This window comes from Cyprinus carpio, chromosome A9 (assembly GCF_018340385.1).
Source record: "Cyprinus carpio isolate SPL01 chromosome A9, ASM1834038v1, whole genome shotgun sequence".
NCBI lineage: Eukaryota > Metazoa > Chordata > Actinopteri > Cypriniformes > Cyprinidae > Cyprinus > Cyprinus carpio.
The window spans coordinates 5,835,810-5,861,723 of record NC_056580.1 but is presented as its reverse complement, the minus strand read 5'-3'; the positions used below and the strand labels follow the sequence as shown (position 1 = coordinate 5,861,723).

General features: G+C 36.7%; 1 protein-coding gene across 6 annotated transcripts in view; it reads left to right on the top strand.

Moving 5' to 3' along the window:
• The window catches only part of LOC109095844 (unconventional myosin-Ib), a 75,210-nt gene that overhangs the window by 36,336 nt on the left and 12,960 nt on the right, over positions 1 to 25,914 (top strand). For all 6 annotated transcript variants that reach the window (XM_042763268.1, XM_042763267.1, XM_042763266.1 and 3 more), the window contains exons 6-18: positions 265 to 311; positions 2,860 to 2,923; positions 10,714 to 10,812; positions 11,426 to 11,529; positions 15,494 to 15,641; positions 17,072 to 17,190; positions 18,434 to 18,520; positions 18,984 to 19,049; positions 21,269 to 21,373; positions 22,900 to 22,962; positions 23,260 to 23,460; positions 24,107 to 24,333; positions 25,218 to 25,418. In XM_042763268.1, the coding sequence (XP_042619202.1) occupies positions 265 to 311; positions 2,860 to 2,923; positions 10,714 to 10,812; positions 11,426 to 11,529; positions 15,494 to 15,641; positions 17,072 to 17,190; positions 18,434 to 18,520; positions 18,984 to 19,049; positions 21,269 to 21,373; positions 22,900 to 22,962; positions 23,260 to 23,460; positions 24,107 to 24,333; positions 25,218 to 25,418 (1,531 nt within the window). The remainder of the gene's footprint in view (positions 1 to 264; positions 312 to 2,859; positions 2,924 to 10,713; positions 10,813 to 11,425; positions 11,530 to 15,493; positions 15,642 to 17,071; positions 17,191 to 18,433; positions 18,521 to 18,983; positions 19,050 to 21,268; positions 21,374 to 22,899; positions 22,963 to 23,259; positions 23,461 to 24,106; positions 24,334 to 25,217; positions 25,419 to 25,914) is intronic.

Sequence of the window (25,914 nt, the reverse complement as noted above, 5' to 3'; positions counted from 1 at the left end):
AAATGTAAATTCCATTGTGTCCATCAGAGTTAACTAAAATACTCATTAATGTTTATAATAGACATACATTATTTAAGGATGTGTGGACTTGTTGTTTTTATTTATAATTTTAGGCAGTCTAAGTATTTTATGCTTCATAATTTTGGTGAAAGGTAGCTGAGAGGATTCAGGATCATTTTTCCAACAGATGACATCAGTCAAAGTACAAATGTAGTGTTAAATGAATCTGGCATGACTAACTCATAACATGTTATTCCACTGCAGCATTTGGGAATGCCAAAACTGTGAGGAATGACAACTCGTCTCGATTTGTGAGTATCTCTTTCTTTTTACAGACAGAGTATTTTACTGTTTTGATGCTGCTCTTCCCTCTAGATTATGTTTGCTTTAGATTAGATCAACATGGACTTTTGATCCATGATGTGAACACTGGCAAATTATTCTATTGCTTTCTCTCGGTCCACCCCTAAAGTGATGCAATGCTTTTCTTGGGAGTTTGATTTTGCAAAATGATACTGCAACATTTCTGCCTTGCTTTTTATGGACCGGCACTGAAAACATCTGGCCCTATTCTGAAAGCCAAAGTATACTTCGGTTTTTATGCATATGTGTCCACGTACAGTGTGCATGACACAAATTTCGTCACCAAAATAGTGCACCATCCCATTTATGTAAAGTATACTTTGGACTTGACACAGCAACACTAGAACGATTGCTGTTCGTACATACACCAGGATTCAAACAGAACTCTGTCTAGCAACCACCTCCATGCCTTTGAGTCTCTTCTTTTCCCCTGTCATCCTTGAGGACTGACTCCCATAATGCTGTTCAGCCCAGAGATTAGCAGTTAAATATCTTTATGTAAATGTGTTTGATGCCGCTGCTCTTTGACGGCCCTTTTCCATCTGTCCGTCATGGCCTGACCACACAAAGTAAACATATACTGAGCTATAGAGTGTGCACTTGCAGAGGTTAGAGACCACACAGCATTGTCCAGCCTGTGCTTTCAGAGGTTTAACAGAGGTGCTGTTCAGTTTACATAACAGGGAAAACAGAACAGTGTTGAGTCAATGTTGTTGTTGACGTTTATCCTCCGGAAACTTACCAGATTTAAATTTTAGTAACTCGTGGGTCAGAAATTAGTTTGTTGAGCACTCTTACTGGCTCTCGCATCACCCACATGAGACCATCAGTGTTACATAACAATCTTTAGCCGGGAACCGTTTATCTCAAAACAAAGTGGTCTTATTTTGGGTTTTTTGCATCCTGCATCCTCTGTGGCAAAGGCAATCCCATATTGCATAACGGCAAAATTGATCTAAGATGGTTGCTCAGGTGAGGGAAATGTTGGCTATAAAGAATAAAAAATGCCATGAAGTAAAAAAAATAATTAAAATAAATAAATAAACATTTTACCAAATATTGGTGTGCCCTTGTGAAAAAGCATACTTAAAAAAACAAACAAACAAACAAACAAAGCACTTATTATGGACATAATATTCTTTACATTAAGCTCACACTTAAGTTTATTCTTTTAATATTTTCGGACACTTAATAGCTTGTTAATTGCATTAAAATGTAATATAATTTAAATCTATATCAAATACAATAAGTCCTAAGAGTGCATTTTCTGATCCTCTTACGTAGAACTTCTTACATCTTTATATGTCATTTTTAATAATTACTTTGATTGTCTTTGAAATACTGATAGTGTATTGCAATGACTGTAATGTCATTTCTATTAAAACTTGTAATTTGCAAATTAATTACAAAGTGTTGACCTATACAGTACTTAAGTGTATTAATAAAATGAAAGTGTTCTTTCATTAAGTACAATTAAATGACTTTTTCATTGATTTTATATTAACTGCAAGTATTGTTTTTTTAAATGTAGTTTTAAGATTTGAAGTAAACTACAAGTACAAGTAGTGTCCATGTGTGTGGTGTAAACGGTAATGGACTATGTAGAACATTCTACAATAGTCAGCACCTTGGTTAGGGCTCATAGACAGAAGGTAGCAAGCCAGCTCGACAGGGTTTGAAACAGAACCATCTCTGAGGTGACAGCATGTTAACACCTTGAGATTTTGAATTTCATAATAATGTTTTGTATCTCAAGCACCATTTTATGATATGTATTTCCAAGTGCTGTACTGTTATAACTTTTCTCAAAGAAATTTTCAGCTGTTGCTTCCTGTGTTGGCATAAGATTTTAGAGTTCTAGGAGTTTATTCAGCAGCCTCTGAGGCAGTTTCCTTTTGAAGAGCTGTTGGATATAAATAAATAGGGGAAAAAAAAACTAACTGGCTCCAGAGACACTGGGCTTACTGTTTCTTTCCCAAATAGTGTGCAGGGACAGAAAGACAAAAAAAAATTATTTTACCATTAAGGCAGCAAAAATAACCCTCTTCTCCCACAGTAGTCCATTAATCCATTGCAAATCTATTTATGATTGGCAGCCTGTGTTATGAACAGGCCTGTACTTGGAGAATTGACTGCGATTAGAGGGAAAGTCTGTCTTCTTTCATTTTTTTTTTTCTCCCATTTGCCTCATGGAAATCTCAAATTTCAGCCCTATTTGCAGTGATGACTGCCCTTGATGTCACGTGTCTTTTCCTACCATCAAGAGCCACAGAAGAGCCACGTGGTTCTCCGCAGCAAGCCTGCCAATAGTACCAAAGGCCTTGATGAAATGTCACCATTGGAGAGGGACTCACTTCTTAGAGCTTAGCTTCTTAGCCATATCTTATTTTGACTGCACAGGAAGGCCTCGTTAAACAGCAATAAAGAACCATATCATCAACTAACCCACCATGCACTTTTTATGGGATGTTCTAACAATTTCTTTTCTTTCTACAGGGGAAGTACATGGATATCGAGTTTGACTTCAAAGGAGACCCCCTTGGTGGAGCCATCAGTAATTGTGAGTATAATTACAAGGTGGATACCGAGGAGTGTCCTTGTAACAGTGCCCAAGTAGAAATAAAGCAATAGTTCACTCCAAATCTGTCAAGTAGAAATAAAGCAATAGTTCACTCCAAATCTGTTTTTAAGCCCATATGCTGATTAATTTTGAAATTCTGAAATACAAAAGCCGAAAGCCTTAGAAATGCTCATGCAGCTTTTTTCCATACAGTAACATTCTGTGATGTGTATGACTGTCAAGCTCCCAAATGTTCAAAACGTTCATTATAAAAGTACTAGTCAACATGACTTGTGTTATAACCTACCATTCAAAATGGTTTAGGTCCGTAAGATTTTTTTTGTAATATTATTATTCTTGAAGGACACAGTAAATTGATCAAGAGAGACAGTAAATATTGAATTGTAAAAAAAAAAAAAAAAAAAAGTCACTGTTTCCACAAAAATATTAAACTGTTTTCAAAATTGCAAATAATAATAAATGTTTCTTGAGCAGCAAATCCGCATATCAGAATGATTTCTGAAGGATCATGTGACACTGAAGACTGGAGTAATGATGCTAAAAATTAGCTTTGCAAATAAATTAAATTATAAATATATTACAAAGGAAAATAGTTATTTTAATTTGTAATAATATTTCACAATAACGCTGTTTTACTAGGGATGCATGATAAATATCACCAAAATATTAATGCGCATCTCGTCAGTATAGCTGGTTCTGTAATCAGCAGTAAATCTCTACACATGCGTGCTTTCACATGGAGCAGCATTTACTACACAGAGCCGTTGTTAACTGACAAGCTGCACAAAACATACACAAAATATGATCGTGGTTTTGTGCAGCTTGTCAGTGATCAACAGCTCTGTGTAGTAAATGCTGCTCCACATGAAATCACACACATGTAGAGATTTACCGCTGATTACAGAACCAGCTTTACTGACGAGATGCGCATTAATATTGTGGCGATATTTATCGTGCATCCCTACGTTTTACTGTATTTTTGATCGAGTAAATGCAACATAAGAGACTTCTTTCTTACAAAAAAATTACAAAAAACTGACCCCAAACATTAAGAACATTGAACCATGAACTGTCAATTTATTAAAAAAAACTGCATGAACATTCTTTAGAATTTCTCCTTTTGTGTTTTCTGGAAGAAAAGTCATGTGAGTGTAAAGACAACATGCAATGGAGAATAAATGATGATATAAGCTTTATTTTGGGCAATCATTTCTTTTTACTTTGTACTATTTATTATTATTATTATTATTTAATAATTTTGTACAACTGGCTGTGTTTTTTCTCTTGCTCCCAGCTGTGTGCTCTCAGAGAGGGCTTTGGGAAACTGTGCTGCATTTATACACACACAAACCATCCGGAGCATGTCCTTATTTTGTAGGATTATTGCTATGCTTCCTGTAATATGCCTTTGAGCCAGTCTCTCTGCAATTTCAAAGCCAGTCCAGCAGTCTGGTTGGCTTGGCACAAATACTCTTGACTGTTAAAGCCAGTGGTCCATTTAGCTAAATGTTTCCTCATGCATTTGGTTAATATATAGTGTTGAATCAATGGGTAGTTGAAACGATAAGTGGTGACCTAAAACATGCACATTCTCTGATATATAAGTCAATTTCTAAAATGTAGCAACATTTGTCTGGTCAAAAATTGGATTGTGCCACTATGACAAGTGACCTTAATGTCTTTAAATGGAAATGAAAGTGCTACCACTTGGCATTGAGAGATAATTAATCAGCCTAAGTTTGTTATGCCACTGCAACTTCCTGTAACAGTTGGCACAGTTTGTCTAATTGCTCACTGATTTGAGGAGAGTTTGTAACCTATATATTGCAGCAGTTTGAGTAACAAGTCGATCAGATAGTGTGCCACCATCCATATTAGAGAATGGATCAATCTCCCACTCCTAATGATGCTGATGTGATTTATCTACGTTACTCCATCACATACACATACTAAACCTAACTGACAACCTAATGACATTTCTTTTGTGCTGATATTTGGAGCAGCACTGATTTACTTCACTCAACAGTTACCCCTTCAGCCCAGATCTATAAATGCCTCTGCTCGGGGTATGTGAACACATTGAGTTGCCTTAAGGACATCAAGACCTTCACCTGTTTCCAGTTATCTCTTATTTTGACTCCTTAAGCATATTCAGTGAAAGACACAGGAAGTGGGAGCAAAATGTTAGTTTTTGTTTTTTTCCGATGTTTGATTGGAAGAGCTTTAAACAATTCCACCACAGTTTTTACTGAAGTCCTGGGTAGAGTTGCACCTACCGTTTGTAAGTTCTAACATTATTATAACGTAAAGTAGTTTGTAACTCTGTACTTTTAGTTGCACTGTTGCACCAAAAAAAAAAAAAAAAAAAAAAAAAAAAATGCTATTATTTTTGACATGCACAAGGCTGACCGATGCACACAGAGGTATATTGTTTAGGTTGAATTAAAATAAAATTTTGTTACATTTCAGGTTTAATGGTGCAACACCAAAATATTTAGTTAAGTTGTAACTTACTGCCCCCTTATGTCAAAACTGGGCTAAGTTGTAACCTACGCACAGGTGTTACAGTTGGCCTCCGCTGTCTAAAGTCAGTGTAGTTTAAACTGTTACAGCTTCATGTAGTCTGCACAATAGAATCTATTGTGAGCGCTTCAAAACAACCAAGTTGTATGTCCACAGACAGGCTATAACAGGATGCTACAGAGAGCTCTGAAGCCTGAGGGCTTTCCTTCAAAGAAACAATCTTAGAGTCATCTGATACTACATCATTTTACCCACTAGAAGCTGTTTTTAGATGATTTGAACAGACTTCATACACCAGAACTCTGTTCCTAAACCTCCCGAGCAGCCTAAACAGGCAGTATTTTAAGGCATCATAAGCATGCTCCCAAAATGGAGGTTATTGCTGATGATAGGTAGAAACTTTATGCCGAGATATTTCAGTTCAGCCTAATTCTAACATTAAATGTATCCTGTGCAGGGAAAGGCAATCCCACAATGCACTACACAAGTCGAGTGGGAAAAAAAAGACATTCAGGTTGGCAGATGAAGCAGGATAAATTTTGGCATGTGCTAGACAGATGCGTTTAGTTGTTACAGATTATCTTACAGTTTTTAAGACCCCATATCAGGTTAACCCTGTAAATCCTGGCATATGTAATAAGTCTAACACCTTTATGGCTCATGTGGTATGATATAGTGAGAATATGGAGTGCACAAATATGCAATTTGGTGCAGTTTTTGATATTTAAAAGATGAACGTCTGATAGCTTGTAATGTAAATCACTACTTGCAAAAATGCCCAGCAAATGTTGTGTTTATATTGAATGGAAATGTTTATATTATTAATGATATAAAACTCATGTTCTTATGTTCTTTACTTTATAAAAATCAGTAAAAGGTAAACAGCAAAAAGACACATGAACCACAATCTAAAGGTGGATATTTTTAAAATTCTAGTAAGAGAACTTTACTTGATAAAAAGGTATAAACTATCAATAATAATGACAAAAAGCATGTCACAGATTGTGTGCAACAGGTTTTTAGCAAAGTTTTGATAACCTGAAGGCCTTGGGTTTAAAAACAATGGACCAAACAGTGGACCAGTTGGAGAATACTTATTTTAATATCATTAATTCAATATTTTAATAACTAACATACTGAGTGTTTATATTAGTAAAAATGTATGGGAGAAAATTTGCCTACAATGCACATTCTGATCAATAATTTTGTGCTTCGTTTATATGCAAGAATTCGTCCCGTGTGACCAGCCACTTTAAAGGCGGTTGTCTAAGCAGGCGGTTTACAGCAAGGTTGCTAGGTTTTGGAGTAGAACTCAGGCTTGACTGAACAAGTCAATACAAAGCAATGCAGAGGAGGAGGATGGAAGACTTCTGATATTTGAGTGAAGGACAGAAGTTACTGGCCATTACTGGAACTGTGTTAAAGCAATAACAAAGGTCTGCGAATGTACTAAAGGTTGGAAGGTCAAGAGTAGAGTCCCCTCAGGGATGAAGTTTTCCTGCATTCCTCAGACTCATCCTGCCTCAGATGCTACTCTTACACCAGACAGCATGATTTATCTCTGGAAGTTAAAGGAGAGGATGGGGTAGAAGGGAGACAAAGGATACTCTTTAGTGTTTGGTTACTGTTGAGGTACATTCCACAACAGGGGACCTTTAATGGGGCTATAAACTATTGATGAGCCAGTGGCCCACAGCCACTATGCCACTGTTGTGACAGGCATCAGATAAAACAGGAAGTGACAACTGCTTATTGCCATCTTGCTTTTACTATTAACCAAATACTTGAAGAACCATGGACATTTGTGACCCTGGACCACAAAGCCAGTCTTAAGTGTAAATTTTTCGAAATTATTGCTTTCCATTGATGTGTAGTTTATTAGGATCAGACAATATTTGGCCGAGATACAGCTATTTGAAAATCTGGAATCTGAGGGTGCAAAAAAAAATCTAAATATTGAGAATATGTTTTTGATATATTTATGGTAGGAAATTGACAAAATATCTTCATGGAACATGATCTTTACTTAATATTCTAATGATTTTTGGCATAAAAGAAAAATTTATAATTTTGACCCATACAATGTATTTTTGGCTATTATATATATATACAGGTCCTTCTCAAAAAATTAGCATATTGTGAAAAAGGTCATTATTTTCCATAATGTAATGATAAAAATTAAACTTTCATATATTTTAGATTCATTGCACACCAACTGAAATATTTCAGGTCTTTTATTGTTTTAATACTGATGATTTTGGCATACAGCTCATGAAAACCCAAAATTCCTATCTCAAAAAATTAGCATATCATGAAAAGGTTCTCTAAACGAGCTATTAACCTAATCATCTGAATCAACTAATTAACTCTAAACACCTGCAAAAGATTCCTGAGGCTTTTAAAAACTCCCAGCCTGGTTCATTACTCAAAACCGCAATCATGGGTAAGACTGCCGACCTGACTGCTGTCCAGAAGGCCATCATTGACACCCTCAAGCGAGAGGGTAAGACACAGAAAGAAATGAAATAGGCTGTTCCCAGAGTGCTGTATCAAGGCACCTCAGTGGGAAGTCTGTGGGAAGGAAAAAGTGTGGCAAAAAACACTGCACCAACGAGAAGAGGTGACCGGACCCTGAGGAAGATTGTGGAGAAGGACCAATTCCAGACCTTGGGGGACCTGCGGAAGCAGTGGACTGAGTCTGGAGTAGAAACATCCAGAGCCACCGTGCACAGGCGTGTGCAGAAAATGGGCTACAGGTGCCGCATTCCCCACAGAGAAGCAGCACTGGACTGCTGCTCAGTGGTCTAAAGTACTTTTTTCGGATGAAAGCAAATTTTGCATGTCATTCGGAAATCAAGGTGCCAGAGTCTGGAGGAAGACTGGGGAGAAGGAAATGCCAAAATGCCTGAAGTCCAGTGTCAAGTACCCACAGTCAGTGATGGTCTGGGGTGCCATGTCAGCTGCTGGTGTTGGTCCACTGTGTTTTATCAAGGGCAGGGTCAATGCAGCTAGCTATCAGGAGATTTTGGAGCACTTCATGCTTGCATCTGCTGAAAAGCTTTATGGAGATGAAGATTTCGTTTTTTCAGCACGACCTGGCACCTGCTCACAGTGCCAAAACCACTGCTAAATGGTTTACTGACCATGGTATTACTGTGCTCAATTTGCCTGCCAACTCTCCTGACCTGAACCCCATAGAGAATCTGTGGTATATTGTGAAGAGAAAGTTGAGAGACGCAAGACCCAACACTCTGGATGAGCTTAAGGCCGCTATCGAAGCATCCTGGGCCTCCATAACACCTCAGCAGTGCCACAGGCTGATTGCCTCCATGCCACGCCGCATTGAAGCAGTCATTTCTGCAAAAGGATTCCCGACCAAGTATTGAGTGCATAACTGAACATAATTATTTGTAGGTTGACTTTTTTTGTATTAAAAACACTTTTCTTTTATTGGTCGGATGAAATATGCTAATTTTTTGAGATAGGAATTTTTGGGTTTTCATGAGCTGTATGCCAAAATCATCAGTATTAAAACAATAAAAGACCTGAAATATTTCAGTTGGTGTGCAATGAATCTAAAATATATGAAAGTTTAATTTTTATCATTACATTATGGAAAATAATGAACTTTTTCACAATAAGCTAATTTTTTGAGAAGGACCTGTGTATATATATATATATATATATATATATATATATATATATATATATATATATATATATATATATATATATATATATATATATATATATATATATATATATATATATATATACCCGTGCAACTTTTTAGTTTAGTTTCCTGCAGCATATAACTTGTTTGATGATAAATTGTAAATTAGCATCTCATATTATAGCATTAGACTATTGATACATAATTATTAATATATTTACTCTAAAATGGTTGAATCATTCAAAAGGTTGACGACTGATCTAAAGTAGATCTAAAGTGACAGTAACAACTTTTACATTGATGTAAAAAAAAAAAGAAAAAAAAAGTAAAAAGATATCGGCCCAATAAATAGCATATTAAGGTCATCACAATAATTACGATGCATGCTTAATTTTATATCACCATAAAATCATTTATTCATGTCCCAGTGCAACTGGCAATGAGTATGAACTGTCAAAGAAGGTTTAATTGGTTCTTTGTCAAGCATTATTAGAATTATCAGTAGTTTATATAATTTTTAGTTCATAATTTTTGTAGTTGCTCATACTAACAATCCTTCATGTCTTATCTCATATCAAGCTAATAAATGTTGTTAATGATAAGGTAATCAAGGCTTTGGGCTGATGCTGCTGTTTTCTAATGGGCACACATCTGGATGGAGCGTGGGTGGTGTGACACCTCCCCATAGATGAATATCTCCTGTGAGACTTCCTGTCTCAATCTGAATACAATGAACAATGAAAACTTCACTATGGATATATAATTATCCATTCTAATATAAACAGGAAAACACCTTTTGTTTTTCTCTGAAATGGCTGTTCTGCTTAGTACGTAGTAGGAGAGAATTGTCTTTAGCCAGTTTTATCTGTGTGTAATTCTTTACTCGGATTGCTGAAATGAACAGTTTTTTTTGTGTATGAAGTTGAAAACACGTTAGGGGCTTCTCCACTGCATGGTACGGCTCGTTACAGCTCATTTTTGGTGGGCTTTCCAGTGTATACACTACAGTACAGAACCTGGTACATTTTTTTTGGTACTGCAGATCACTTATTGGTCAGAAAGAATAGTCAATACCAGCGTCATTGGATTTGTGACGGGACACCAAACATGCTAGATTTAAATAGCCATCAACAGCCAGCACAGTATCATTTGTTCACCCAATTTTTTTAACAACTTCCTTTAAACAACTGTCGCATGCAACTTGAAAAATGAAATGGCTGTATCGTGGTCAGTAGACAAGGTGACGGATCAACAATAACGATCAGTCTATAATCCCACCCACTTTGAAGTGGTACTAAACTGCAGTGGAAAGGCAAAGCATGCTGAGTCGTACCACATAGTGGAAAAGCGACAATTGACTTGTGACTTTTTCAGAAGTAAATATCATTGATTGACAGCCTTGTAGCTCATGTAAGGCCTCTCTTTTAGGTTTAAACATTATCACTAAAACATTCTCTCTGTGGAGATTTTTTTTGTTTTGTTTTCAGAAAAACCTTCTGCAGTTCTCTGTTTAAGCGTAGTCAGCTGTGTATGCTCATTAAAAGCTGTGTGCTTTGATATTTCCCTTTTGCAGATCTCTTGGAGAAATCTCGTGTGGTAAAGCAGCCCAGGGGTGAGAGGAATTTCCACATCTTCTACCAGCTGCTTTCTGGAGCATCAGATGACACGCTCAGTAAGAGACCACCTACAGATTTGTAATGATTGCATGTTAATTCGGGATGCACAGTCCATTCAGTGGCTTTCAGAGCATAATGAGGAAAAGATTATTGGATTGCACTCAAAGTTACCTGAGTTAAAGACTCTGGGGATGGAATTTATGGTTAATTCATGGTTTATTTGCATTCTGTTGGACCATGGTCATTGTTTGACATTTTTAATGAAAGAGAACACAATAAAAGGCTTTGGTTTCAGGCATCAAAGGGGTGAACTGAGCAGAATACCACATAGATGTAAAATAATCTGATGGAAACTGGGTCATATGGCTGATACTTCTAGGCAAAGCCAGTATAAAGCAGGGGTGTCCTATACTGCTCCTGGAGAGCCACCGTCCTGCAAAGTTTAGCTCCAATTCTAATTAAACACACCTGAACCAGCTAATCAAGGTCTTCAGGCTCACTAGAAATGTCCAGGCAATTGTGTTGGATGTTGTCCCTCCAGGAACAGAATGGGACATGCCTGAGATAGAGAGTACAAAGAGTGACCACTCTTGGAAGAATGAGAGAAATTGTATCAAAGATGGTTGTCAAGTGAATTGATTTTAACAATGTAATTGTATTTTCTTTCAGAAAAACTGAAGCTCGACCGAGACTTCAGTAAATACAACTACCTTAGCCTGGATTCGGCAACAGTCAATGGACTGGACGATGCTGCCAGTTTCAGAACAGTCAGAGTAAGTTTGCTTTCCGGCATACCATACTGTACATACAGTAGCTGGTTCCTGACACATTATAGCATGTGAGTCATTGGTTCAGACTGTCTTGGGATTAGCTCAGATCTATGGCACCCTCTATGATGAGAAGTTAGCAAGGCACCTTATCTCCCTACTCAACTGGATAAGATCATCCTTTACCCCGCTAAGGTGGAGTTTGATCTGAGCAAGACACTTTGCCTAGTGTCATTATGTAATTTAAGATTTGTTCAAGCCTCTACTTGAAAACAGGGAAGTTCATTTAAGGGGGAATTCCACCTGCTCACAGCTGACTAAAAACCAGTGCTTCTGTTTCTCTCATGCAAACTTATTGTTGTGAAAATGCGTCATGCAGAGGATGGACTGTTGTTGCAGGGTGTAACAATGAGGATTATTTTCTACTGGCCCGGTTGAGTCAGTAGTTTTGCTTCCTTTGGGCACTTGCCTGACTTGTTCACTGGCCTGGAGACAATTAAATATATATATATATATAATTATAATATATATATATATATATATATATATATATGCAATAAATATATGCATGCATTAAATAAATGAATACATGCATGCAATAAAATGAATGCATTAAATAAATGAATACATGCAATAAATATATATATATATATATATAGCTTATCTGTATATTGTCCTCTCTGCTGTTTAGAAGCATCTGGAATGTATTGAAGACGAAACTGCTCAAAATTAAATGGAGATAATCAGAAACATAAATTTGTGTGTGTGTGTATGCACACACATATATATATATATATATATATATATATATATATATATATATAATATATATATATATATATATATATATATATATATATATATATATATATATCTATATATATATATATATATATATATGTTGGATCGTTGAATCCTCTCACCACTATATTATAATATAGTGGTGAGAGGATCCAATGACAGACACAGTGGGTGTGGCGTCAGGCCTCTGAGAGACTTTTATTAACAGAAAATAACAAAAAGGGGGAAAAAAAGTGTCCAAAGGGACAGGGTGTTCAAAATAAACAGGGGATCTGGTGTCCTCTTTGTGCTGCGGTGTTTCGTAAAGGTGGGGCAGTGTTCTGGAAGGAAGGGTCCAGGTAAGGGGCGGAGTCCGGTATAGATACAGTATATGTATGTGTATATATAAGTATCACATTTCAGCCCTTAGAAGCATCTGGAATGTATTGAAGTGTATCAACAGTTATATTGTAAAATATTATTACCATTTAAAATAATGGTTTTCTATTTTAATATACTTTAAAATATAATTTAATTCTGTGATGCAATGTTGAATTTTCAGCATTATTACTCCAGTCTTCAGCATCACATGATCCTTCAGAAATCGTTCTAATATGTTGATTTGAGCTCAAAAACATTTCTTATTATTATTAATGTTGAAAATACTTGTGTTATATACAATACTTGTGTATATATATAAACAGCATTTATTTGAATTAAAGGGATACTCCACCCCAAAATGAAAATTTTGTCATTGATCACTTACCCTCATGTCGTTCCAAACCTGTAAAAGCTTTGTTCATCTTTGGAACACAATTTAAGATATTTTGGATGAAAACTGTGAGGCTTGTGACTGTCCCATAGACTGCCAAATAAATAAGTGTCAAGGTCCATAAAAGGTTTGAAAGTTGTCATCAGAATACTCCATCTGCCATCAGATGTGCAGTCTGAAGAGTCTCCTCTGTGTCTATCAATTTCACCGTTGTCATTCCAAACCTGTAAAAGCTCCCCGCGCCACAAGGATGTGCTGTTTCTACGTGTATTTAGCTTTGAATTGAAAGTAAATAGTGCAACCTTGTGGCGAGCACACACAGCATACGTGATATGGAGAGACACAGATGAGACTGTTGACAAAGGAATTCTTGAATAAAGTCATTATTTTTGTTTTCTTTGCTTACAAAAAGTGTTCCCGTCGCTTCATATAACCCAGATTGCGCGTCTGATGGCAGATGGAGTATTCTGACGATGACTTTCATACCTTCTATGGACCTTGACACTGTTATTTACTTGGCAGTCTATGGGACAGTCACAGGCCTCCCAGTTTTCATCCAAAATATCTTAAATTGAGCTCCGAAGACAAACATAGCTTTTAAGGATTTGGAACGACATGGGGGTAAGTGATTAATGACAAAATGGAGTATCCCTTTAAGTCTTGACTGTCACTTTTTTGATCAATTTAATGCAACTTTGAAAAGTAATGTAAATACACTGAGATAACACAGGAAGCAATGCCTAATGTTCTTGAATATTATAATTTTGACAGTGTTGCTGCTTTTGTTTATTCTCTGGCCCATTAAGACAAGTGACTTTTCCATCAACTGGCCCAAACCTTTTTGGTGGGCCCAGGGCACAGGACCCTCCTTATTGCGGAGACCTGAATGACCAGAATGTCTGTGTCCTAGCAAAAATGCAGCCCACATTAAACTGAACAGAATTCAGCAGTGTATCAAACAATACAGTGCAGTTCTGATGAACAATAGGCCTAAGCCAAGCTCCATGCTGACATCAGAACACCCTATCTCAGCATGTGCTGGGCCTCTGGCTTTGACTTTCAACCCCTTGCCTGGGGAGTCAAATCTAATTAATTAGAAACATGCCTTTTTCTTGCAGTGTAGACAGTTGTAGTTTATGAGGTTAAGCATAAATAAGGTTCTGTGTGTAGGGGACAGTAAACACTTCCACGAGGGAGGATGGTTGCTATTTATGCTAGACTGTAAATAATATACAAAACTCAGCAGAACATTCATTCTTAAGAGACACGACATGCTTGTCTTGTTAACATGAAAAAGCTATTAAAGAGTTTCTCCACTCTGGAAGGATAAAATTGTTACCATTTATTAAGAGATAAAGGAAGTTATTGGTTTTTCATTCATTTTGATCTGCATCACATATCAGCCCTTTACAGCTCACTCTGTTATCTCTGGCCTTTAGACCATTGACTTTGCCAATGAACTGCTTGCACATTTATTATCAGTGATTCCATGACGTTTCAAATGTAATTTATGGCTTCACAAGAACAAATATTAACAAAGGCTATTGTTTAAGAACAGGCGACATAAAAATCATAAGCTGCTGATGATTCTATTGGCTAAAACTATTGTAAAATGTAGAACACATATTACTTATTTCCCTGTACATCCATAAATTAACAATATTAAAGGGATAGTTTGCCCACCAAAAATGAAACTTGTCATCCCTTGCTCACCCTCAACTTGTTCCAAACTTGTACAAGTTTATTTCAGCTGTTGAACACGAAAGAAGATATTTTGAAGAATGCAGGTAACCAAGCAGTTGCTGGTAGCCATTAACTAATAGTATGGAAAAAAGTACTATGGAAGTCAAGCAAGAATTCTTCAAAATATCATCTTTTGTGTTCAACAGAACAAAGAAATTCAAATTCATATAAGTTTGGAACAACATAAGGGTGAGTAAATGAAATATTTTACTCCAAGATCAAAATAAAGATATAAAAATAAAGAAATAAAATGTGTTTTGAGTTGAGAACATTTCCCATATGTATGATTGAATTGTGTCATTATCCTCAGTGACCACTGAGAATCACGACTGAGAATGAGATTTCTTTATAGAGACTATAGAAAAATAAAATCTCCACATACTTACAAACACTAATAATTTTTATTAAAATATCATTTTATTTCTTATTTCTTTCCTTGATTTTAAAAGGTGGCAAATACAAATTATTCTTAGGACCAACTGCAATGCTTAATCTTTTCTCTTTGACAAGCTGTGGTGTGATGGAAACTTCTGTTTAACACCCTCAGGCTGTCCATTAGTGGTGTGGTTACGGGCCAGTCAATCACTTTACAGAAGCCTCCATATGTACTGCCATGTTAAATGTCCATCAGCAGACCACTATTGACTAAATATGTTTTCTCTTCTGTTTTCCCAGAATGCCATGCAAATTGTGGGCTTCATGGAGGATGAGGTTCAGTCAATATTGGAGCTGGTGGCTGCTGTTCTGAAACTGGGAAATATCGAGTTTAAACCAGAGTCTCGCTGCAACGGCTACGATGAGAGTCGAGTCAAGGACAAGAACGGTGAGTGCTAGGCTCTTTCAGAAAGCATTGACAATCCAAAAACTTGCATTGCTTTTTTTTAACAGCTGGTTTGTAAAAGACACTTTCCAAGAAACTTTCAAGTGTGAATGATTGGACGTCACAATCAGTATTAGATATAATGATATAAACATTTGCTAGCATGGAAAATCAATTAATAATAATTTTAAAACAGCATGTACTGTGGTCTTATATGTAACAGTGCCTTCATCTGCTCACCAGTTTGGTCACTACTGCCATCTATTGATATGTCAAGAGTTATTCAGAGTATTAGCTTGCAGTTGATGGTACACTGTCAATCAACACAACACTGGTACTTGCCCAGATAACCCTTGCATCCTGTATCATGCATGCATAAGCTAATGATAAAAAATGTGTTTTATGTTTTTAAATAGACTGATACATGCATCCTTGACTAACAGGTGAAGGATTTAATATTTTACACCGTGATAAAAGTGTCCTGTTATGTGTTAGAATTAATCTAAAACAATTTAAACTATTTTCAAATTCTCCTATAATTATTATCCATTCAGTTTACCACAAGATGAACGAATAAAAGCAAAAAGGTCATTCAAAATAATGCTAACACTTTTACAGGTCTAAAATATTCACTTACCTGTATACATACAGTACAATTAAATATGTCTGTAAAATGACTTTGGAACCAGTTTCTTAAAATTAGCAAAAAAAAAAAAAAAAAAAACAGTGACATCTGAAACAGTGACATATATGCAGTTTTTAAATATGCATTAAATACTTTAGGAAAATAAATTTACTTGGGAAACCAAAAAGTTTTACCTAAAATTGTAATGTTAAATAAAAAATAAAATAAATGTTAGATATTTCAACTACCCAAATGTATTCACTGCAAGTGAGCATTGTTTGTCACTGGTCGTTCTATTAGTTTCTAATATAGCCAGGATAGTGGTCAGCCCACACTAAGCATCACAGTCCATGTCAACACTTCCATTTATATATACTACAGCATCTGGTTTGTCTGCTGTGCTTAAACCCATCAGCAATAATGTGCTTTCCTCTGCCCTTCTGACCTGATAGATAATGTGAATTGAAATGTGACGGATTAAGCTGGTGTAGGATGAGGGGGATGTATACCTGATGTCCAGATCCTCTCAAAACCCCTGGAGAGAAGCACTTTTAAAATACTCAGTCTTAACCTTGACTTATAGATTCTAGGAGACAGGCCTTTGATTAGAATGATTGCTGTTTTTGCATTTAAATACACTAAATATGATTTACAGAGGGTTTTGTAAAGAGTCATAAGAGCCGGAGGGTTTATGTTTATCTTTGGCAATTGGCAAATGTGTTTACATTACATAACACACTGTCTAGTCTATCCATAAATAATTCTTTAATCTGATCTGCCTGGGTTTGTTTTGCATTTCCTGTCCCAGACCTGAAGGAGATGTGTGAGCTGCTGGGCATTGAGCAGTCTGTGTTGGAGAGAGCGTTCAGCTTCCGGACCGTGGAGGCCAAGATGGAGAAGATGTCCACCACGCTCAACGTGGCTCAGGTCAGCACATGCACTCTCTTTGATCACACATCCAGCTCCATGTAAATGTTTGGTTCTAAAGTAAAATCCTTTACTTGAAGGACAGTATAACGCTTTAAAACTTTGTGCACTTGTAAGTTGTCCAGACCTGGAAAAATAATGGGAATTAATATAGTAAAAAAAAATAATAATAATAATAAATAAAAAAATCAATAATTTTGAGGTTCAATGATTAAAAGATATTGAACAAAAAGCCGAAATTGGATATATTGTATCTTCTGAATAGACAATTCATACAATATCCGTAGTTCCGTTTTTTTTTTTTTTTTTACTAACATTAAGTAAGATCACTTATGAATGAAATGTCATTTTATTGACCTGGTCCATTGTAACCATCGCTGTCGCAAATGTGACAACTATAAATATGACACTATGGAGAAGTTCCAAGTTCGGTGAAGATTATGGGGGAGACACTCCAGAAAACCAAGGTCCTTAGGGTTCACAAACATCCGGCCAGATACAGCAAAAACAACTAGGAAAGAAATGTTTGTCAAGTCAACATTTGAATGGCTTTATAAAGACTTAAAAACCCTTATGTTTGAATTTAGCCATGCATTAAATGCTAATAATAATAATATTAATAATAATAATATTAATAATAATAATTATTATTATTATTATTTATTTGAAATTATTTCTGAATTCCATCTAAATCTATAGGAATTTGATTGTAACCTGCAGTAAAACTGTTCATCTGATAACCTAGAGAAGCCAACCCACATTAGATCAGCCTGTAGGTCTGGCAGATATAGATTGAGAGCTCATGGAGGGCATACATTGAATAAATGTATGTTACTTTGTACAATAACATTATGTTGCCAAGGCAACACCATAATTAGAGCTGGACACATATTACAGGCCAAACCTCACTAAAGGCTGCTGGAATGCATGTGAAACCGAAACCTTGATTATTGCAATAAAAACATTCAAGTGAGGGGTCCAGTTAGCAACCTTTGATGTGTTCTTGGCATAGCATCATGTTGTTAAGAATTTAGCCACTAACTCTTGATAGAAGACAGGCCTCAGTGCATTTGGATCCGGGCCACATGATGTGTTACTTCTCAAGTGGTGTAATTTTGTTTTTACAGCCATGAGACATTGAGCGAATTGGAGCTAGAGATTAATCAATATCTTTATGCTTGTATAGATAATGTGTAATTTAGATGTTCTGGACATTGATTGTAAATTGTCACACCTGTTTCAGGCCTATTATGCCCGTGATGCTCTTGCCAAAAACCTTTACAGCCGACTGTTCAGCTGGCTGGTGAACCGAATCAATGAAAGCATCAAGGTATGTCTCTCTGGATTTTCATTGAATCTTTGTTGTTTGCTGTAAAGGTGCTGTCACATTAACAAAATTTTGTGCACAATTATGTGCGCAAAAAAGGTCTATTGTCAATCGTGTAGTGTAGTATGAAGCACAACTCAAACATAAGTCATTTTCAAACCAAGCAGCTTTCTGCTGGTCAACACATCACATTTGCATGACCAGGTTGAAGCCAATGCGAAATATGTATGATGAAATCTTTCACTCTAACACAAAATACCAGTTTTTGTGAATTTCTATTGATATTGACTGGGTTTTGCCTGTGAAAATTTGCCAAACATCAGTAAACGTGACGGCACCCTAATGCTCAAATTATACTCTGAAACTACACAAGACACGCTTGTACCGATGCTAGCCCTATTTCACGTTTTTGTTTTTAAAGCGAGTTGGTTTCTGCCTTTAACTTGCTTGCTTCTTTTTTGATCAGGCTCAAACCAAATCACGCAAGAAAGTTATGGGAGTCCTGGATATTTACGGTTTTGAAATCTTTGAGGTAAGTGATTTAGTGCGTTTAGTGTGCTTGAAAATGATGCCTCTTATAAAATTCATGTCACCACCACCTGTCCATCTATATTTAACACATTACAGTGCGTGCAAAGGCAGGCTTCCAGACTGAACACACCCATTCACTAAACTCAGTTTTTGTGTGCTCGTGAAAAGTACCCTGCATTTCTGGACTGGCACACTTGATATGCACCAATGCAAATTTAAATAGAGAATTGCACTTGCAAGCATTATTATATTATTATTTGGCTGTAATGACTTTTTGTTGTTGTTGACATACTAAATCCCACAAGTGTTTGCTGTAATACAGAGAACTACTTTTTCAGGCCCACACTGAATCTGAAATCTATATTTTTTTGTTTATTAACTATTTTTACTAATTAAATCTCTTAAAAACCCATAGAAGCATACTTTGCCGTGTTTAAATCCATTCTGCAGAATTTTCCCTTAAAAATCAGTATAAAAAATTCCACAGCCTACTAATTCACCGTTCAGCCATTTTGGTTTACATTTGTCCATTGCATGTCTTCAGCTGTCTGACTGTTTCACTCTCTCCTGAATGTTGTTTATGTTGTTGTGGCCATGGCGACAGGATGGAGTAAGTAGACCTGCAGAGGAAATCCCATGGCAGTGTGCATGCTGCAATTTTAGCACTTAATGCTATAGTCTTAATTCTGCTCTTTTATCTCTGCAGCATAAGCCACTGCTAGAGCAAAACCCTGAAGCACAGTGTTTCCTAGTAGTATTAGTATGAACTGTATGCCTGATGTTACACCATCATAATTATCACCCTTAAGTTGTTCCAAACCCATATCAAATGTCTTTAGAAGACTTTGAATATAGTGCATGAGCAATACAGACTCCGTTTATGGTTCTTTTATGGTGTTTTTTGGCGCTTAAGGGTAATTTATAATGACTCAGTTTTCATTTTTACATTTCTTTAAGCTTCACTGAAACCAGCCAGATCTGCAGTGTTTCTGAACTTTTGGGGCCTCAGAAAATGTAAGAGTTGTTGAGGTTATTCTTTGAACAGGTTTACCTCTCATTACTCCCAAAACACTGCAGCTTCAGGCTGATGTGCCAGTGCGGCCTCTCCGCAATGGCTGCCAGGATAAAACTGCCATTGCCAAGTAAAACAATGAGCTGGTGCTTTTCAGCGTGCCATATGCTACCTCTTGGAAGTGATTTTGGGCTTTTTCTCAAGCCAAGCCCATTGGAACTGATGACTGCAGTGGCTTTAGTTGCAGAGACTAACATGCAGTAGGATTGCTCTGAAGATTAAAAAAAGAAGAGGATTGAATAATTCCTGAACCCCAGCATCATGGCTAAATAGTACAATCCTAACTGTTTATCATAAGCCAATGAGCATAACATTGAGCATTACTGTTGCTTTAATTCAGTGATGAAGTCAGTTCACCGATTGGGGTTTATCATGAGAAAGGGAAATGGTTATATTTTTTAACCCTGAAAACATTTACTGTAAGTGCAGAGGTTAAAGACTTCACCTTCATTAAAAGATACAGATAAGATTATGCAGCCTTGATGTATATTGTACCATGTCACGCCTTCGTGTAATCTTAGCTATAAAGACCTGTTTTGAAAAAGCAGACTTTGTTCAGGGTTATTTTACATGTGGGATACAAGTGATTTGCAATGAATTCTTTAAGGCGGTGCCCCACAAAACTATTTTAAATAATTTTGGTTTGGTTGTGAGCGTCACACCGAACGTATTCACAGGAAACATACACTCATCTGTCGGACTTCCATCAAACCCCAGTTAAGAATGGAAAAGGGGTGACATATTAAACAACTGCATTTGAATTATCTCAGATTTTCCCATCACAAATTGGGAACAAACCAGTATGAACCTTGCTGAAATAAGAGCATTGTAGTTGTGCAACTTCAGTGGGACACTCTAGATATAGATAGTATCATATTGGGGAAAACAAACATTTAAAGATTTCCTAAAGTAGACTTATTGTGACATTCCTTCCCAAAGTCGCCCAAAGGAAGTCAACCCAAATTTCTAGCTTGTATCCAGCTTATAGAGGTAACTAGAGGAAGGTGCTTAGAAAATAATGTTGAGTGACTGTTACCATATTAGTGTGCTGGTTTGCAGTGTGTTGTGTTTTAGTTTGCAGTGTAGATTGTAATTATCACAGTAGTCATTTGGTCAGTGGGTTCTCATCCATCCTTCTGTTCCTGCAGGACAACAGTTTTGAACAGTTCATCATCAACTACTGTAATGAGAAGCTCCAGCAAATCTTCATCGAGCTTACTCTCCGCGAGGAGCAGGAGGAGTATGTCCGTGAGGTAAGCAACACCCCGTCTCAACTTCTGTGCCTCTAACAGTTCTTGAATAAAGTTAACTTGCAAGGAAAGTGCTTTCAGACTGGTAACGTAATATCATGTTTACTGATATAGAACAATTTCATTTAGACATAATGAAGAAATATCTTGCTACAAATGGAATTGAAAAAAAAAAAAAAAGTAATTTACTGTATGAATTATTTGACATCTGTGAACCGCATTTTTATTATTTAAGCCTTGGCGTTATACAGCGTATTGTGCAGTATTCAGTATGTAGCAAGCTAGTGTTCTCTTCCAAAAGCCTTTGTCTGCTGTTTGCTTCCTTTTATCAATCCTTCTCCTTTTACGCTGTGATTGTGGGGACGGAAACAATCCCTCACTCCAGTCAGGGTAAACACAATTGTCCCTGAAGAGCTTGGAGCTCTGTTTGCTTTCAGAGCTATGAGTATGTGCCCTGACGCTGCCGTGACCCCTGCACTGTGATATTCCACTCTCTGGCTTCACTCCAGTTGAGTGCATGGGAAAATACCGCTGCTCTGAAGACCGAGGAGGGACGCAGGGGTCTAGGGACCATGCTGCCCTACTCCACATTCCAAGTTCCTCATTTTTGAACCCTCCTCCCTCATACATCTACCTCCTATTTCGAGGAGCTTTCACACAGTCCAATTAGCCCACAGCTATTTTCCAGCTTGTTACATCCATTACCTCGATTGGCTCTGATTTGTTGTTTAAATCCAGTGAGTTCTATCTTTCTCTAATGGGCCATGAATGGGACTGCACTCGGGACCCTAAATATGACAGAAACGGTCATGACATAGAACAACATGGATATCCAGCCATCTGCAGTGTATTCATTGGTTGAACTGCATAATAACTGAACTGTATACGATTATAGAGGTCATTGATTTGTGTGGCAGTTTGGTCTGTATCCCCCCCCCCATCTTCAGTGCAAGTAATTTATTCAAACTGAACTTAAAAGTAAAATAAATTATTTTCTTTTCAAACTTTGTAAAAGTAGTATAACTATTATTATTATTGTTGTTATTAATGATAATAATATTATTATTATTGTTATTACTATGATAAGGAATATAATAATAATAATCTGCAATAAATGATTGCAGTTGGATCAAATTATTGCACTCAGCCTGTTAAGTAATAATCACGACTCCTACACGGTATTGGATATCTGTTAGAATAACTATTATTATTATTATTATTATTATTATTATTATTATGAGAAGGAATATAATAATACTTTAAAAAAATATTAATCCATGATTGCAGTTAAATCAAATAATTGCACTCAGCCAGTAAAGTAATAATCGCGACTCTTATGCGGTATTGGATATCTGCTGTTTATCTGTTCAAGTATAGTAAAGCTTGTCAGCATCTTTCCTAAACTCAGATTTGTCTGTTGACACTACAAGATTAGTTTTAAGAGTGTGTTCTAGGAATATCCCTCTTTAGAAAGAGAAAACTGATGGAAAGAAAACAAATCTGTGGTTTGCCTCTATCTTTGTCTACAGGGTATTGAGTGGACCAACATTGAGTATTTCAACAATGCCATCATATGTGACCTCATCGAGAATGTAAGTCTGCCTATGACAGTAGTTTTACAAGTACTGCAGACAAGAGACAGTTGTGTGCTGTCAGAGAGAGTTCAGAAACTGTTCTTTTTTCTATAATCCTAATTTTCTCTTTATTATAGACCCTTTGAAACATACTGTACTTGCAGAAAATGTGTTAATATATAATATACAGCATACAGATGAACTCAAAGCTTACAGACTAGTTTAAAACCCACTACAGTTTAAAACCCAATCTACAGTTTCACAGGGTTTTTAATATATTGTGTTTGATCTGATAACCATAATTCTTGTTTTAAGAACAAGAATGGGATTTTGGCCATGTTGGATGAGGAGTGTTTGAGGCCAGGCACAGTGACAGATGAGACTTTCTTGGACAAGTTGAATACGGTGTGTGCTGAACACCAGCACTTTGAGAGCAGACAGAGCAAAAATTCCAAGTTCCTCACAGACCACAGCCTACCACACAACTGCTTCCGCATCCAGCACTACGCTGGCAAGGTGAGTCCATAGAGTTTCCCCATTTCGACATCCCTTAAGCTCTCGATCATTTTTTGTTTTGTTTTTAGCTTTACTTACAGTGCCATGCAAAGCATGCATCACATGCTCACAATACTTTTAGATACAGTGTTGTATATGAGTTGCATTTAAGAATGAATGGCATGTTAACGAATGGTTGTCACACTTATGATTCATGGTGTGAATAGTGAATAAAGGTGTTTTAAACCTTTTATAGTCTTCTGCTAAATTGTGGAGAAGATTTCAGTTCATTAAAGGATAGCCCACATGGCATGCAACAGTCTGTTTAGTTGGATTAATGTTTTTACATTTACATTACTCTACAAAAGATCTACAAAAGCAACTGTACATCTTATCCATTGCGAAATTGGCATCAATGTAATTGGGCACATGGCTTTTACACATGCAAAATTTGGTAAGTGTTCTTTGCCCATAAGTTATAGCTCTTCAAAATGACAAATAATAATGATGATGGGAGAAGCCAGAGGGATCCAGTATACACTAGTCTGAGATGTACTTTTGTAAATGCTTTCCAATACACATTGTGTGTTTTCAGAAACAAGCACATTGTAAAGATCTGAGTAGTGTGTAAAGAAGAATTATTGAACGTAATATTCTGTATACACAGGTGCTGTATCGGGTGGAGGGATTTGTGGATAAAAACAATGACCTCCTCTACAGAGATTTATCCCAGGCCATGTACAAAGCCAATCACAGCCTGATAAAGATTCTCTTTCCTGAGGGAAACCCAGCTAAAGTGAACCTCAAGCGACCCCCCACTGCTGGATTCCAGTTCAAAGCCTCAGTAGGAACGCTCATGAAGAACTTGCTGAGCAAGAACCCCAACTATATCAGGTAACATTTTATATAGATGTTCATTTTTATTAAAACGCAAGCTTACAGTTTTAATTAGTATGTATTTCTATGTTTTTAGTTTGTTAAAGTTTTAGGAATTTAGTACATTGAGTAAATTAAAGGTGCACTAAGCAAATTTTGCCAAACAAAGTTGATATTTGAAGGCACCAAACATGCCCATACCCCAACAGGACCTCGTCCCTATTTTGATAGCTCCGCCCCACACATACGTGCACAACCATGACAGCGACGATGGCGGGATCTGCTATGCCTGCCAACCACAGCAGATTCGAGCAAAAGCCAACACAAATTAGTCATTGTAGTCATTAGTCAACGTAACTCACCTGTCAAGAAGAAACAAAGCAACCCTTAGCGTCCGATTCCAGGCTTTGCTTCTCGAGTTCTCTCCATATCTGGAAAGCTGCTCTAATATTTACACAGTCCTACCGCTTGCCTGATCATAACCCTACTTTTTTAATGTTTTGTTCCTCCAAAATCTTCCTCTTTTTTTTAATATCTCTTACTATCTAAAGTCGATCTGCTAATATCCTTCCTGTGCACTCACTGAGCGTTCTCTTCTCTCTATTAACACTAGACACGCCCCTTAGTGCTGATTGGCAGTGAGTGTGTTTTGGGAATCGGTCCAACACTGTGGTCAAAAGCGTTTTTTAAAAAATTGCTTGGTGCCCCTTTAAAGGGTGATTTTTTTTTTTTTTTTTTTTTTTTTTTTTTTTTTGTAAACAAATTTTATTTCAAGGATTTGAAAAATAAAATTAAGGCTGAAAAATTATCTAGACATGTTCTTGACAAGTTTCTAGATTCACCCAATAATTTTTACATTTCTATTCAGTGTGAGAATATTGATTGATGTCTTTGTTCTTCAGGTGCATTAAACCCAATGACAAGAAAGCAGCCCACATTTTTACAGACTCACTAGTGTGTCACCAGGTGCGCTACCTGGGTCTGATGGAGAATGTGCGTGTACGAAGGGCTGGTTATGCTTTCCGCCAGGCATACGAGCCCTGTCTGGAACGCTACAAGATGCTCTGCAAGCAGACCTGGCCCCACTGGAAGGGCCCAGCCAGGTTAGTCCACCAATGATCTTGTGGTTTTGTGTTGTTTTAAAGAATTCTTCTGCAGGCTTTGCTGTATTTCTGAACATATTGTTTAGCTGATGTCATTATACTGTCATCACATTTGAGATTAAGCAATTCGTACCTTCATCTGCATGACCTTTTTTTATACTCATTCATAGATATTTAAACATGCTGTTTCTTGTCTTAAAACTTCCTTCCTGCCTTGCAGATTTAACGGTTACTTTAACACCGGTTCGCTACAGAAAAGCAGACCTTTTTCAAATTTACTTCTATCTGATGGCAAACATGCCAAGACAGAATTGGCCCTCATAACTATGTCCCTTCTGTACATGGAGTCAATTCACTAAATAGTTTGTTAGAAGAATCTTAAGTGTTCATGGAGATTTTGAGTTATGTTATTTGATTTGTATTATGTTATGTCTTATGTTATCTTTCATTGGAATGTTATCATCATCTCTATGCCGACAGTGGCTAGACTATGTTT